The following is a 12,849-nucleotide window of genomic DNA, read 5'->3' on the forward strand; positions in this document are numbered from 1 at the left end:
CAGGCCCCGCCCCGATCAGGCCCCGCCCCACTCAGGCCCCGCCCCGATCAGGCCCCGCCCCCCCGCCTGAGGGACTCGGGCCGGGCCGGGCCCGGAGCGACGCCGTGAGCGGGGCCGGGATCGGCCCGGGCTGGATCGGGGCCTGCGCGGGGCAAGGTATGTCCGGCGGCCGGGCCGGCTCCTTCTCGCTATCCGCGTCTGGCGCGCCCTTTGTGCGGTCTGTGCTTTCCTCGGCGCCGGTGCTGTGAAGGAAGGCCGGGCTGTCCCTGCTCCTCTCGGAGCTCCGCAGGGCCCTTTGCCCGGGCGGGCGTCTCGCGATGCGCTTTTCCTTCTTGAGGTTGTTTAACTCGGGTGCTCCTTTCGAAGTACTCTGGACAGAACTGCTGTACCTCGCCGGCAGGCCGCTCCCGCCCGGCCGCGCCCAGCGCCGCTGCAGCGGCGGCTCCGCCACTTCGGGCCAGACGGGCGTTCCTTTCGAGTACTGATACGGAACCTGTTGGTGAACCTTTTGCTTTGCCATGTGTCGCTTGTTTCGTTTTAGTCTGCGGTTAAAGCCAGTGCTTTAAAGTAAGGAGTAAGACAGAAGTTCAGAAAGGATATTGAGATGCTGGAGCGGGTCCAGAGAAGAGCAACGAGGCTGGTGAAGGGACTGGAGCACAAGCCCTATGGGGAGAGGCTGAGGGAGCTGGGGGTGTTCAGCCTGGAGAAGAGGAGGCTCAGAGGTGACCTCAGCACTGTCTGGAACTGCCTGAAGGGAAGTTATAGCCAGGTGGGGGCTGGTCTCCTCTCCCAGGCACTCAGCAATAGAACAAGGGGGCACGGGCTTAAGCTCTGCCAGGGGAAATTTAAGTTGGATATCAGAAAAGAGATAGAGACAGAGAGAGTAATCAGGCATTGGAATGGGCTGCCCAGAGAGGGGGTGGATTCACCATCCCTGGAGATCTTTAAATGCAGATTGGACGTGGCGCTGGGTGCCATGATCTGGTAAATGGACTAGAGCTGGACCAAGGGTTGGACTCGATGATCTTGGAGGTCTTTTCCAACCCAATCGATTCTATGATTCTATAAGATGTCCTTCAGTTTTAAAGAGAGACAGTTTTAAAGCAGGGAGCAATTGCAGCTGTATAAGGGCACCAACGGTGCATTGAGCAGCCTCATGTGTAATATCTGACCTCTGTGGTTTGGGCAGGAGTTACTCTTTGGGCAAACAAGTTTTGCAGATTATGCCTGTTAATGAAATGTGACCCTAATTTCCTTGGGAGACCAGAAGTTAGTACTGGTTTTTTGATAGTAAATGAAATCATTTTAATCAGACTGTATTTTTTTCAAGAAACAGTAATTTTAAATGATTAAAGTTTGTAACTTGTACCAGTAATCATGTGAACCTGCTTCTCACCCCAATAGAGACTTCTTTCCTAGTTTTGGGGAAGTCACTTATGTATTTAGAATTTACTTTCCTTAAACATATCGAGTTTTTAGTATGTTCTGTATGTGTGACATACTTTGTTAAGATTGCATTTAATGATCTAATGTAATGGAAGACTTAAGGGATAATAGGCAGAACAGCTATGGACATTTTCATACTTTCTCCCTTTCGTTAGAGCTGTGGGTTAATTCCATTTTCATCCCCATGTGTGGATCTGTTCTCCCATGGGGACAAGGTTTTGCTTTGCTGTTGCTCCTCTGCTGTGCTTACGTGGTCCAGGATTCTCTGCCAAAGTTTTAAGTTTCTCGGAACTCCAGTCGTGCACCAGGATTGCTTAACAGTGGAAAGCAGATGCTTTCTCTCTGGAGAACTCCAGGAAAAAGGAAGCAGTTCTCTTTTTTCCCCTGAGCAGCAGCAAAAGCACTTGTGTTCTTTTCCAAAATGTGTTACTGTGCTGAGTCACATTTTGTCTGTTCCCAAAATGTGAAAAAGTCAGCTCTTGAGTAATAGTTTTCTTGAGCATTTATAAGAAATTTATCTTTCTGGTATGTCCTTTATTACTAGATGAGTGGTAAATGCCCCAGAGAAGGTCACAGAAGAGTTTCCTTTCTGATCTTCTATTTTCACTAACAATATCCTTATCCCTTAACCTCTGAGGTGGAAATTTTCCATGTGTAACCCCTAGAAGACAGTTTTAAAGAGTGATCAGTCATGTATGTGGGAATGGAAGAAATACAAGATCACTAAACATGATTTTCTGACAAACTTGGATTATGATGAAATTGTCTTGGAACTGAATCTGACATACTGAAGTAAAGTTTGATCATAAGTGAAGGGCCAGGGCTTCTAAACATACTGCAAAAATGTTCTATTGCTATATTTCTCAGTAGTTTGATTTATGCAGATTATTTATCAATAAAAGGTGTGGTCGTCTTTCCAGAAAAGTGTTTTTTCTGTCACTTACTTAACTGAGGAAGAGTCTGGCTGGTGTCCACCTCAACGTTTAATTTATTTGAATCTTTGACAACAAATCTTCAATAGCTGTGCTGGAGAACGTTCCCAGTTTCAGGAGCTGTTCCTGGAGGAGGCGGTGCTGGTGCTCTGCCCCTGTGGCTGTGCTGCCCACGTGCGTCCTGCCGAAGGCCCCTGCGCTCCCCTGTGCCCCGACTGAGGAGCTCAGGCAGCAGCAGTGGCTGAGCCCTCGCTGGTTTTTCTCCTCGTGTGTGCTGGCGGGACTCGCCCTTGCCAGCCCGGGGAAGGTGGTTCTGTGGTGGGGCAGAGGGGACGGAACTGCCACCCACAAACACCTTCCAATGGTTTCTTCTGCTTCAGAATCTGACCAGGCTTCTGCAGAGCCCAACACCATCTCCTGCTGAAGGAGATCTGAGGAATTCTCTCCTCTTCACTCTGTCACACTGAGAGAATCACGAGGCTTGGAAATAAAAACTAATGTGCCCCCTGGGAAGTGGACAGATGTAAAGAGAGCAGCTGTAACGTGCTGGTAGCAAACACTGTCCAGATGGAGCGTGAGAGGAAGGGACCAAAAAATTGTGTATTAACAATGTGCTGCTGAACAAATTTTGTCCCTTTTTGTACTGAATGCAAAGCCAAAAGCATATCAGTTAGCCTGACTTCACCTACAAATATACTAAGATTTTAAATGCCTCTCATCCCTTTGTAGTGATAGGAAAGCTGGTAGCCATATCTTATGCAGAATATGGACTTCCACTAAGTGGCTGTGTTGCATTGGCAAAAAAATCTTGGGGAAACATGCTTTTTTTGAAGTCTGAAATTAATTAGGTATGTGCTTTACAACCTCTAATTATTTACTGTTTCAGTGAACCTGCATTTTGTTGGAGCAATGCTCAGAGTTCTGTACTAACATTTTTTTCAAGGGGTGGTATTTATATTATTAACCGACAGGTGTTAGGCTTTGAGGAAAACATCTTAGTCAATAGACCAGACACTTTCTTCTGAAATTCTTCTAGTTATCTGAGTGGAGTCACTGGGCTTTGGGAACAATGTGACTGATTTTGGTGCAGTGCTTTCCCTTTTAATAGCTCCCATGCTGGCAGCTTTCCTTTTCTAATGGCTGGAGAGAGTAGGGCCACTGCCAGTGTCAGTCTCGCATCGTCTGCCATTAGAACTGCAGAAAAGTCTTCTAACTCATGTGTGTTCTTCTTGTGCTTCCACATGTCTCGTTGTTCCATGAGTCAGTTTTAGGTGCGGGGCTGGAAGGCAGGCACAGCAGGGGTTCTGAATCCCAACGTCCAGGGGGTGGTAGGAAACACTACAGACACCCTCCCCTTAACTAGAACAGGCAGGCAAGCTCATAATAATGTTTGCTGTTGGCAGAAGTGCATCACAGCTTTTCCTGCTGAACATGACCAGTGTCAATGATGGCAAGACTCCCAAGTGCTGCACCATTTACCCTTTGGATCCTTTTCTTTTCATATACAACAAATGAAGGTATGTTTGTCAATATTTTAGATTAATGTACTGAAGTTTCTATTGACAGCATTTTTCCATGACCAGTAGGCAACGCTATTACCACTAATTAATTACTATAAAATTTGTGACTTCAAACGTCAGAAATAGCCATATACTAGAATAAATTCTTAAAATTTTTTCTTTACATTGAACCTTTCCATATGGTCAATAAAAATCAGAAATTTGCAGAAAGGAGAAACGAGTTTGGAAAGTCATCTCCTTCCCTATTATTTGATCTGCACTGGACACCTCTGAGATGAGCTCAGTTGGTCAGAGCATGGTGCTAATAACAGTAAGGTTGTGGCTTCCATCCCTGTATGGGCCATTCACTTAACAGCTGGACTTGATACTTGGGGTCCCTTCCAACTCAGAATAGTCTGTGAAACTTGCAATGCTTGTGGAAGGATTTGCTGCCTGGCCTCCTGCCCCAGGCACAGGAGGCCTGAGCTGCTCCTCTCTGGAGTGAAGCACAGGCAGGTAAAATGCTAGAGGAGCACTGAAGTAACTCCTAATGAAGTTCCTAAGCTGTCCCTGCTGCAGCAGGTTGCCTGGATTTGAGCAGAAAAGGGGAGTTACTGTTATTGTTTACCAATAAAAAGAAGTGAAACATCAGAAAAGGCAATTAATTGCCTGGGATGATAAAAGTATGAGACATTTCTGACTCTCAGTGAGAAGTGATCACAGTCCGGTACCAGGGTTGGCACACTGTTAGTCAAAGTAACATCCTGACCTTACTGTTACACAGCTGCTCCTCTTCTGTTCCAAGTCTCACTCATGTGGAGTGCATTGAGATAATGGAAGGTGAGGCTGGAAGGGATACTGAGGATTGTGTATTTTTTACTTAAATACTGCCTCTGAAAGAGGTTATAAATGTGAACATTGGGAGTGCAGAGTTTTGGCTTTCCTGTACCCCCCAGTGCCTGGCACAGTGTGACTCAGTCTCTGCTGGGCTTCAAATGCTCATAACTATTGCAAGTAGAAGACAGAACAGGAAATACTGTGTGAAATGCAGGAAAGGTGTATATAAGATGAAGGTGTGTAACAAGAAGATCATCTGGGCCCTGGAGAGCTGCTCTGGGGAGGCAGAAGGCATGCATTTGGGAAGCTGGGAACCACTGCAGGTGAAACATGAGTCATGCCTGTAGGCAGTGATCTTGGTCTTAATTGTTAATTATCTGCATTTTGGGTTTTGAACCTTTTGTATTTAATAGATGGGATGATGCTGTTTTTTAATTAAATGTTGATCTGTTTTACATAGAGCTGTTGGAATTGGATTTTCTGTGATCAAAAGTCTGTGTGGAATGAGTTGTGCCTTTTTATTTCAGTACTACTATTGCAGACTCTTCCTCTCCAAGGTCACAGACATTGTCTCCAGAAAGGTGGGGACTGTTGGTGATGTGTCCCACTTGCCATTTACCTAGACACAATAGATAACAATGCTTTCAATTAATTTACAGGGGTTTGGTACCTCTATTTAGATGAAAAAGTTACTGTTTCTGCTTACTCCAATTTATTCTTCTGAGACTCTTGCTTCTCATCGTATGCTGTTTCTTCCTAGTTATGACTGCAGGACCTGTACAGGAATTTGCATGCTTCACTGACTATGACAAAGAGCTGGTTTGTCACTGGAAGGTGCCTGCACAAACTAACTGCTCCAAAGAATTTCTGCTCTGCTATAGCAAAGAAATTTCTTCCACACCGTAAGTGTTTAATAAGATGTTACACTGCCCTTGGTGGACCTTCATATATCCTGTAGCCACTATTGGCTTTAATTCCCTCCCTCTGCTGTGGGAGTCTGGGACAAAATGTAATTCAGATTATTCTTCTTGCCAGGAGTAAAATGGGTTGCTACAATGAACAGCACTCCGTGTTCAGTGGTCTACTCTTCTGTAGAACTCTCTGTTCTCTTAGTACGAAAGAGGGACCTACTGGTAGGAGCAGTAGGGCTCTTACAAGTTAACAAAACTCTCATTCCATGCAAAATTTTACCTTCCTGAGAGGTTTTACCTGATTTACTAATCTGCAGCCTGTGGAAAAGGTACTCTGCCCTGGAGCCTAAGTGACTTTGTCTGCATGCAGTCTGACTCCATGTTCAGGCATAGACTGTGGTGCCTGTTTTGCAGCAGGGCCAGTCGTCATCTCCTGCAAAGGAAGGTCTGGGCTCTCCTCTTTCTGTGATTCACCACATGAACTTCCAAATAGCCTCACTCATACACTGCAGTAAGCCTATTCCTGTGCTATCAAGCTGTTACTCTGCTCCTTCAGAGACTGAAGTGGGACAGAGGGTGGTAATTTTTCCTCTTGGGACCAATCCTTAGCCTTTCTGCCAAGTTTTTCATTTGTGTAATACAGACACTCAAGGGGTGTTGTTTGGGAATCTGAGTTTTTGTTTAGAAAAATTTCCAGGGACTGAGTTTGTTTGTTTCATATCTGATTAGCTTTACACATTGGGAAGCTTGATTTCACATTTTCAAGAAATAGTGTCACACTCTCTAAAGATCACATAATTTTGTGCCTGTTTTTCAGAAATGTGTGTGTTCCTGAGAATGGAAAAGACAGTTCAAGGTGCACTTGCACAATATGTCCAGAGTATTTCGTATCAAGCCTCACATATGTTCTAGCTCTACAGTTCAATGGGACTCACATGTGGAATTACAATGTTACACCAGCCCTTGTTGGTAAGAAAATGTTTAGATGTCTGGTTCTAGGCTTTGCAATCCTAGCTAACTCCTCATTCTTGTCACCAGAGCAGCTTTTCCTTACCAGAGGTGGAAAGTGCCATGGTGGCTTAAATGCAAAATCTGTTCGTTTTAGAAACCTGATTCTGATTAGATTCCTAAAGAATGAGTATAAATAATGGGGAAAGCAGAGAGTGATTCTTCCTCAAGCTGTACCCTCTCAGCTGCAAGCCAGCAGGGGTTTGGGGGCTTAGATTTTAATGCCTTTTACTTGTGGCTGTAGAATTGCAGAATGAAGAGGAATATGTTACTTTTGATTTCTAGAAAGACACTAGTCTATCCCCACTGAAATTCCTTCTGTTCCTTCCTCTGTCATACTCCGATTTTTCATGCAAGTTGAATCATGACACATGAACAGAAGATTTTTTTACAGTAATTGCTGTTGGATTATAATAGCCAGTGACAAAAAGTTAATGTCTTTGCTCTCTCACAGGACAGGGAGTAGGTACAGTTAGTGTCTCTCCCCAGGCCCCCAGTTTAGTCAGAACAGTGTGAGCACTGGTAACACTGGTCACTTCAAACACTTGGAGAACATCCCATTGCAGGCGGAGGAGTTGATTCACTTCAGAATACTTGATTGTTGCTGCTGCTTATAAGCCAAATAAGTGGGAGCCTGGCTTGGTTTCAGGGAGCCAGGATAGCTTGGCTGCAACACTGGAGCTCTGTGCCCACCCTGTCCCACAGCTGTTGCTGTCAGAGCACAGGCTGTTCTCATTTCTCTAGGCTGAAAGCTGCATCCAGCACACCAAAAGGCTGTACTTGCAGCTTGTTCAGCCAGCTTGAAGAATCAGTGCTTGTTAATAAATACCTTGAAGTTGCTCTGGTTTGGCCTCTGTCCCTGTGCTACAGCATAGTGAAAAGGACTAAGTGCACTAACTGCAATGATATTTGTGCCTGGTGAATGCTTGTCACTCTGCTTCTCTCCATCAGTTCTTTCCTATTTCCATGTTCTCCTTAATTGTGTTTTTCAATATACAGTTAAGCCGAGGGCCCCCAAAAATCTTACCATTGAGAAAGCTGAAAATGGTAATTTCAATCTAAGCTGGGAGGAGAGCTACTCTCCTTCATCCATGCTCTCTGGACAGCCAGTCATTTATGAACTGAAATACTGGAGGAAGCAGCACCCGACAGAGGTAAGACAAAGCCAGTCTCTTTATTTGCTGTCTCTCTGGAGCTTTCAAGTTTAAAAAGTCCTCTGAAAAGTCTTGAAACCACTTCATGAATAATGGTGTAAGGGTCAGCAAGGGCAAGTCCCACAGTGTTCCTGATCACACAGAATCAGGGAACATTCTGAGTTGGAAGGGACCCACAAGGATCATCAAGTCCAACTCTTAAATGAATAGCCCATAGAAGGGATTTAACTTGTGACCTTGCCATTATTAGCACCAAGTTTTAACTAACTGAGCTCAGGGTCACTTGCCACAGGTCACATTTCCCCAAGGTGGTTCAGCTGGGCCTTAAAGGACTGAAACTGTTCTGACTGCCACCCCAGAATGGTCTGCTACTTGGAGTAGACAGGGCAGAGATTGCAATTACGGTGCTTCTGTTCCCTGAACTTAGTTTTCTCCTTAGACATCAGGAAGCTGGAGACTGCTGGTGGCTCCATGGAGCGCCTGAGGCACTTGAGTCACCCTCCTGAACGATCCAGCATGTTAGGGCTGGGCTTCTTCTGGTAGAGGAAGAACATGCATGGTGGCATGTCACAAATACCACCCACTGATGACAGCAACTGGCAGCATCGCAGTCATTCATTTGCTCATTTGTGAAAGATCACTGAAACACATAACATTATTGGTGTTTAGTTACTAACTGACTTAACCAACTAACCCTTTGCCTTATAAAGAAATTGAAGTGAACTTTCTCACTTTCTTTTCAGGTTTCTGTAAAAGCAATTAACTACCGGGCAAAAAGCTTTGAGATCACTGCAAGCTCCTTGAGGAGAGGCTCTGATTACATTGCAAGTCTCAGGTGTAACTACACAGACTACCCGGCCTACTGGAGTGAATGGAGCGAAGAAGTTGAATTTCACTATGGTAATGGTGTCAGAAATAGCAGCTTGGTAAAAGGACGGTGTAGGCTTACATACCCTGCTGGTCTCCTCTTGGAGGAGAGTTATGGAATCATCATCTTCATCATTTTGTATGTAATGTAAAGGCTTCCAAAGACACTAACCATAAAAAGGAACTCTGGGGAAACTGAGGAAGAGAAAACCAAGGGAAGCTGGATTGCTTAGCCTTGTGAAAAAAAGCTGAAAGGGATGCACTTATTATCTATAAATATTTCATGAAGTAGAAGAAATATTTGAACTAAACAATAACATTGATGTGAGAGCGTGTGGGCATAAATGAAAAAGATATATTTAGGCTGCAAATTAGGCAATATTTTAACCACCAGAAATCTGAGGGTTTAGAAGAACCTGAAGAGCAACAGAGAGAACAAGAAGCCTAGCTGCACCAGAGTGGTGATAATAATGCCATTTTAGGAACTGTGTGATAGCCCTGTCCCCAGTAGCTGACAATGGCCTCACAGTGCACATTGGCTCTCCCAGCTCCTCACACTCCCAGGTAACTGGCCACAGTACCTTTGCTGGTCTCTGACACACCACACGCCATCACTATGGCAGCTGTGAGAATCTGTTGTTTATCTGCTGGAGACTCTAAAAGGACCCTTTTTTAAGGTGCAGAAGAGCAGCAATGAATTTGGTATTGCCAGTGCTTTTATTTATATGCACATTCACATGTAAATATCTGGGTTTTTTTTAACAGATTACCAAGTGACAGCTGAAGACATTCTGCAACTGGCTGTGCCCATATCCTGCATACTGATCATGGCAGGATCTGTCATTTGTTACTTCTGTTTTACCAAGTATGTATCTTATTGGTTGCAGGGTTTATAGAGTAACAGTTTACACAGCTCTCAGTATTGGTATTGGTTAGCTGAATGTCTGCTAGTACAGGAGTCTTAGGGTTTAGGTTTCTCAATACCTTTATCAGCTGTCTGTGAGCAGAAGTTTTATAAACACAAATCAGTCGCACTCTGTCTGTTTCCGAATAGTCTCTATTGATCTTACTAGAATGGTCTTGTTACAGTGGGGGTTTGTCAGTTTTGGACCCTGATCTTTGCTGGAGTTCCAGTAATGATGGTTAAATATCTTTATTTATTTTAAATTTTTTTAGTGGTAGTCTGAAAGTGAGATCCTATCTCTTTCACACATCATTTCAAACATGATTAGAAGAACATGTGACTTGTGTTGTGCAGAGCAGTCACATACCAAACATATAAACATCTTTGCACTGGTTTAGTGAAAAGCAGCACTTGAAGATGCACAAACAAGCACTTCCTGTTGCTGCAATGCAAATGCCTAAGAGGGAGAGGAAAACAGAAGAGGGAAATGTACACTGATGAAGCCCAAGTGCAGTCAAAACAATTTTCGTTCTTCCCTTGCAGAGTGAAGAAAGAATTGTGGGATGAAATCCCAAATCCAGCAAAGAGCCATTTGGTTGTAAAAAATGTCAAGGTAATTAAAAAACTCGGGGAAAATACCTTTTCCTGATCACCAGAAGTAGAAAGTGTGAAAAGTGCTATTGTCTGTCTAGTGCAGGAGATACTAAATACAATTCATCTGTGTCCTGAATCTCATTTGTGTCTTTATTAGTTTTCAGTTTTGTGCTACTTTGATGAAATTAAGTTCCCTTTCCATGACTTAAAGCAGAACCATATGGAAAAACAAATGTAAGTAAGATAATAAAAAATACACCTTCACTTTACAGCATAAAGTAGTTTCCTGTTACATAAACATTAACTGTCCTTTCCTTTTGTCTTCCAAAAACAGAAGTTGCAAGAACTGTCTGGCTCAAAGTTTGTCAAGCCAAAACTTCATGGGAAAAGATAACATCAGAAATGTTGAGAAATCTTGCAGTTGCTGCAGCAAGTGTGAAGAGTGGTTGCCAAAAGGCAGCAATGCAGTTTTAACCCCTGATACAACTCCATTTGAAGAGTCTATTGAAATCTGTGAATGTTTAACAGACAGTGAGACTGAGAGCCAGGAAGAGACTGACAACCAGATCACCATGTTTGAGCCTTGTGAGAGCAGCACTGGTGCTTTCAGAGAGCATAATGAGGCACTAGCTAACATGTTTGATGCACTCCTGGCAGATGAAAATAATGTGAAAGACAATAAAGACCCAGACATCCTCACAGATGAGAGGAAAACCTTTGAGAAAATTCAGTTGGGAAATCCATCACAGCGAAATCCAAAAGAAAGCACAGCCCAGAGTCAGAGGCCACATGATATTTCTCATACAGCCTCTCTTTTTGCCAAAGCCTCTCAAGATGACTACAATTGTAGTACAGCCAGCAAGGAGTCAGAACTGTCGGAAGAATCCTTCGAATCTGGCTATCGGAGCTCCAGCATAAATTCTGTTTCTCTGGACGGAAGAGATCTTCAGCAAATGGTTCATCAAGGCCTTTTTCTGTGCAGTTCAGAAAGTGAGCAGGACTCTTGTGTCCTGATCCAGGAATCTACAAATAAAACATTATTTGAGACCAAAACAGACAGAATAAACAACCCTGCAAACAAGAGTTTTGATACCTTTGTGTCTGCATCCACGGGGTTGTGTGGTTCTGCATATAAGAGCTTTGACTCCCTTATGTTTCCATCTGTGGAACCCTGTGGTTCTGCCTACAAGAGTTGTGACACACTTGTGTCTCCATCCCTGGAGCCCTGTTGCTCTGCCTACAGGAGCTTTGATGTTCTTGTGTCTTCGGGCAAGGAACAAAGCAGCTCTTCATACAAGAGCTTCAATGCCCTCATGTCTCAGTCTATGGCCAACAGTAGCCCGACTCGGTGCTTTGAAAGTGCATGTTCCTCACAGCTTCCGAGACAATGGGAGACACCAGAATGCAGCTGCAGAGATCAGATTGCTCAGCCCGCTAGTAATCGGACACATTACATCAACTACAGATCTCCCTGCAGTGAGCTTGACTTTCCAAACACCTGTTCAGAACGTACTGATTTCCCATCTTTCTCCACACATACAAGTGAAGGTTCTTCAGCTTTCCCATCAGAGGAAGAAATACATAAGCAAGTAATGTATCAAAATTTTGAAGAGAAAACCAATATAACTTCTTGCTTCATTGCACCTCAGCCATCTGGTTATCAGCATTTTCATAGTGCAGGTAAATGTAATGGTCCATACTGTGACAGTGACAATGAGGTTATCTCTAGGTCACTACATGAACCCTTCTTTGGTCTTCTGTGCAACAGCCTCAGAGAAGCACCTCCAAATACTGCAGTCTGTCAACCTGACTTGAGGACAAAGGACTCCGTGTGTTTGATTGTTCAGGGTCCTGATTGCAGCGTTGTCTCAGGTTTAGCCTCTAGTGAGAATGACACACAGCCCAGTAATGGCAGCCCTTGGATCGACAGCTCTAGTGAGCTTTCTGGCAATAGCAATGATGAAAATACCAGCAGAGAGGAAGAGCTGTTGCATATGTTAGAACTGAACTGTCAAGATTTAAACAGCAGAGAAAGAACGACAAAGGGGACAAAACAGAAGAGCTTTAACCCTACTAGTAAAGTAATGCAAGAGAGTGGGCATAACAAACTGAATACTGCCTGCCACTGCCACCCACACAACCACTTTAGGGAACTTGGAGATGTAGAGGGAAGTGAAGAGGTGCTGAAGCATGCAGAAGGGAGGGGGGCTGGCTCAACAGGCAGCTTACCAGCATCACTGGACAGCATTAGGCTAAACTTTGACAGAAAAAGTGCAGAGCCCATGGAGCTCCACATCTCAGACAAGCAGTCACCTCATTGTCTTGTGAGTAACTCCAGTCCTTCTGATTCTCACACCATTCACACTGAGGACTCCAGACTGGCACTTGCAGTTAAAACAAGACCAATAGAACTGTTAAGAGGAAACAGCAGGAAGAACAAGAAAAAATTGAACCTTGCACAAGCCCTTGCCCCAGAGGACAACTGCTATATGGAGGTAGCTTAGCCACATTTGCCAAGACTGAACTAGCCTTTGGAAATAAACTGCATGGCAAATTAAAATGTTGCTTGTTATTTCAATTTCGTTTAAGTGATGGCTGCTACAGGTCAGATGTGATTCAGTGAGTTGTAGCACTCATGCCTGCTCGGGACTGGCAGCCAGTATGGGGTGTAGGCCCCTGGGGCCAGCTGGGGTTGTC

The 12,849-nt window shown here is 44.3% G+C and overlaps 1 protein-coding gene across 1 annotated transcript; it reads left to right on the forward strand.

Annotated features, from left to right (window-relative positions):
• Window positions 1-35: 35 nt before the first annotated feature.
• Window positions 36-12,732, forward strand: IL4R (interleukin 4 receptor). Its single transcript, XM_071571132.1, has 10 exons — window positions 36-156; window positions 3,782-3,895; window positions 5,475-5,616; window positions 6,443-6,594; window positions 7,633-7,787; window positions 8,531-8,687; window positions 9,420-9,519; window positions 10,102-10,171; window positions 10,310-10,386; window positions 10,487-12,732. The coding sequence occupies exons 2-10, from the start codon at window positions 3,823-3,825 to the stop codon at window positions 12,654-12,656; spliced, it is 3,096 nt and encodes a 1,031-aa protein (XP_071427233.1). The 5' UTR covers window positions 36-156; window positions 3,782-3,822; the 3' UTR covers window positions 12,657-12,732.
• Window positions 12,733-12,849: the final 117 nt, after the last annotated feature.

This window comes from Pithys albifrons, chromosome 16 (assembly GCF_047495875.1).
Source record: "Pithys albifrons albifrons isolate INPA30051 chromosome 16, PitAlb_v1, whole genome shotgun sequence".
Classification (NCBI taxonomy): Eukaryota; Metazoa; Chordata; class Aves; order Passeriformes; family Thamnophilidae; genus Pithys; species Pithys albifrons.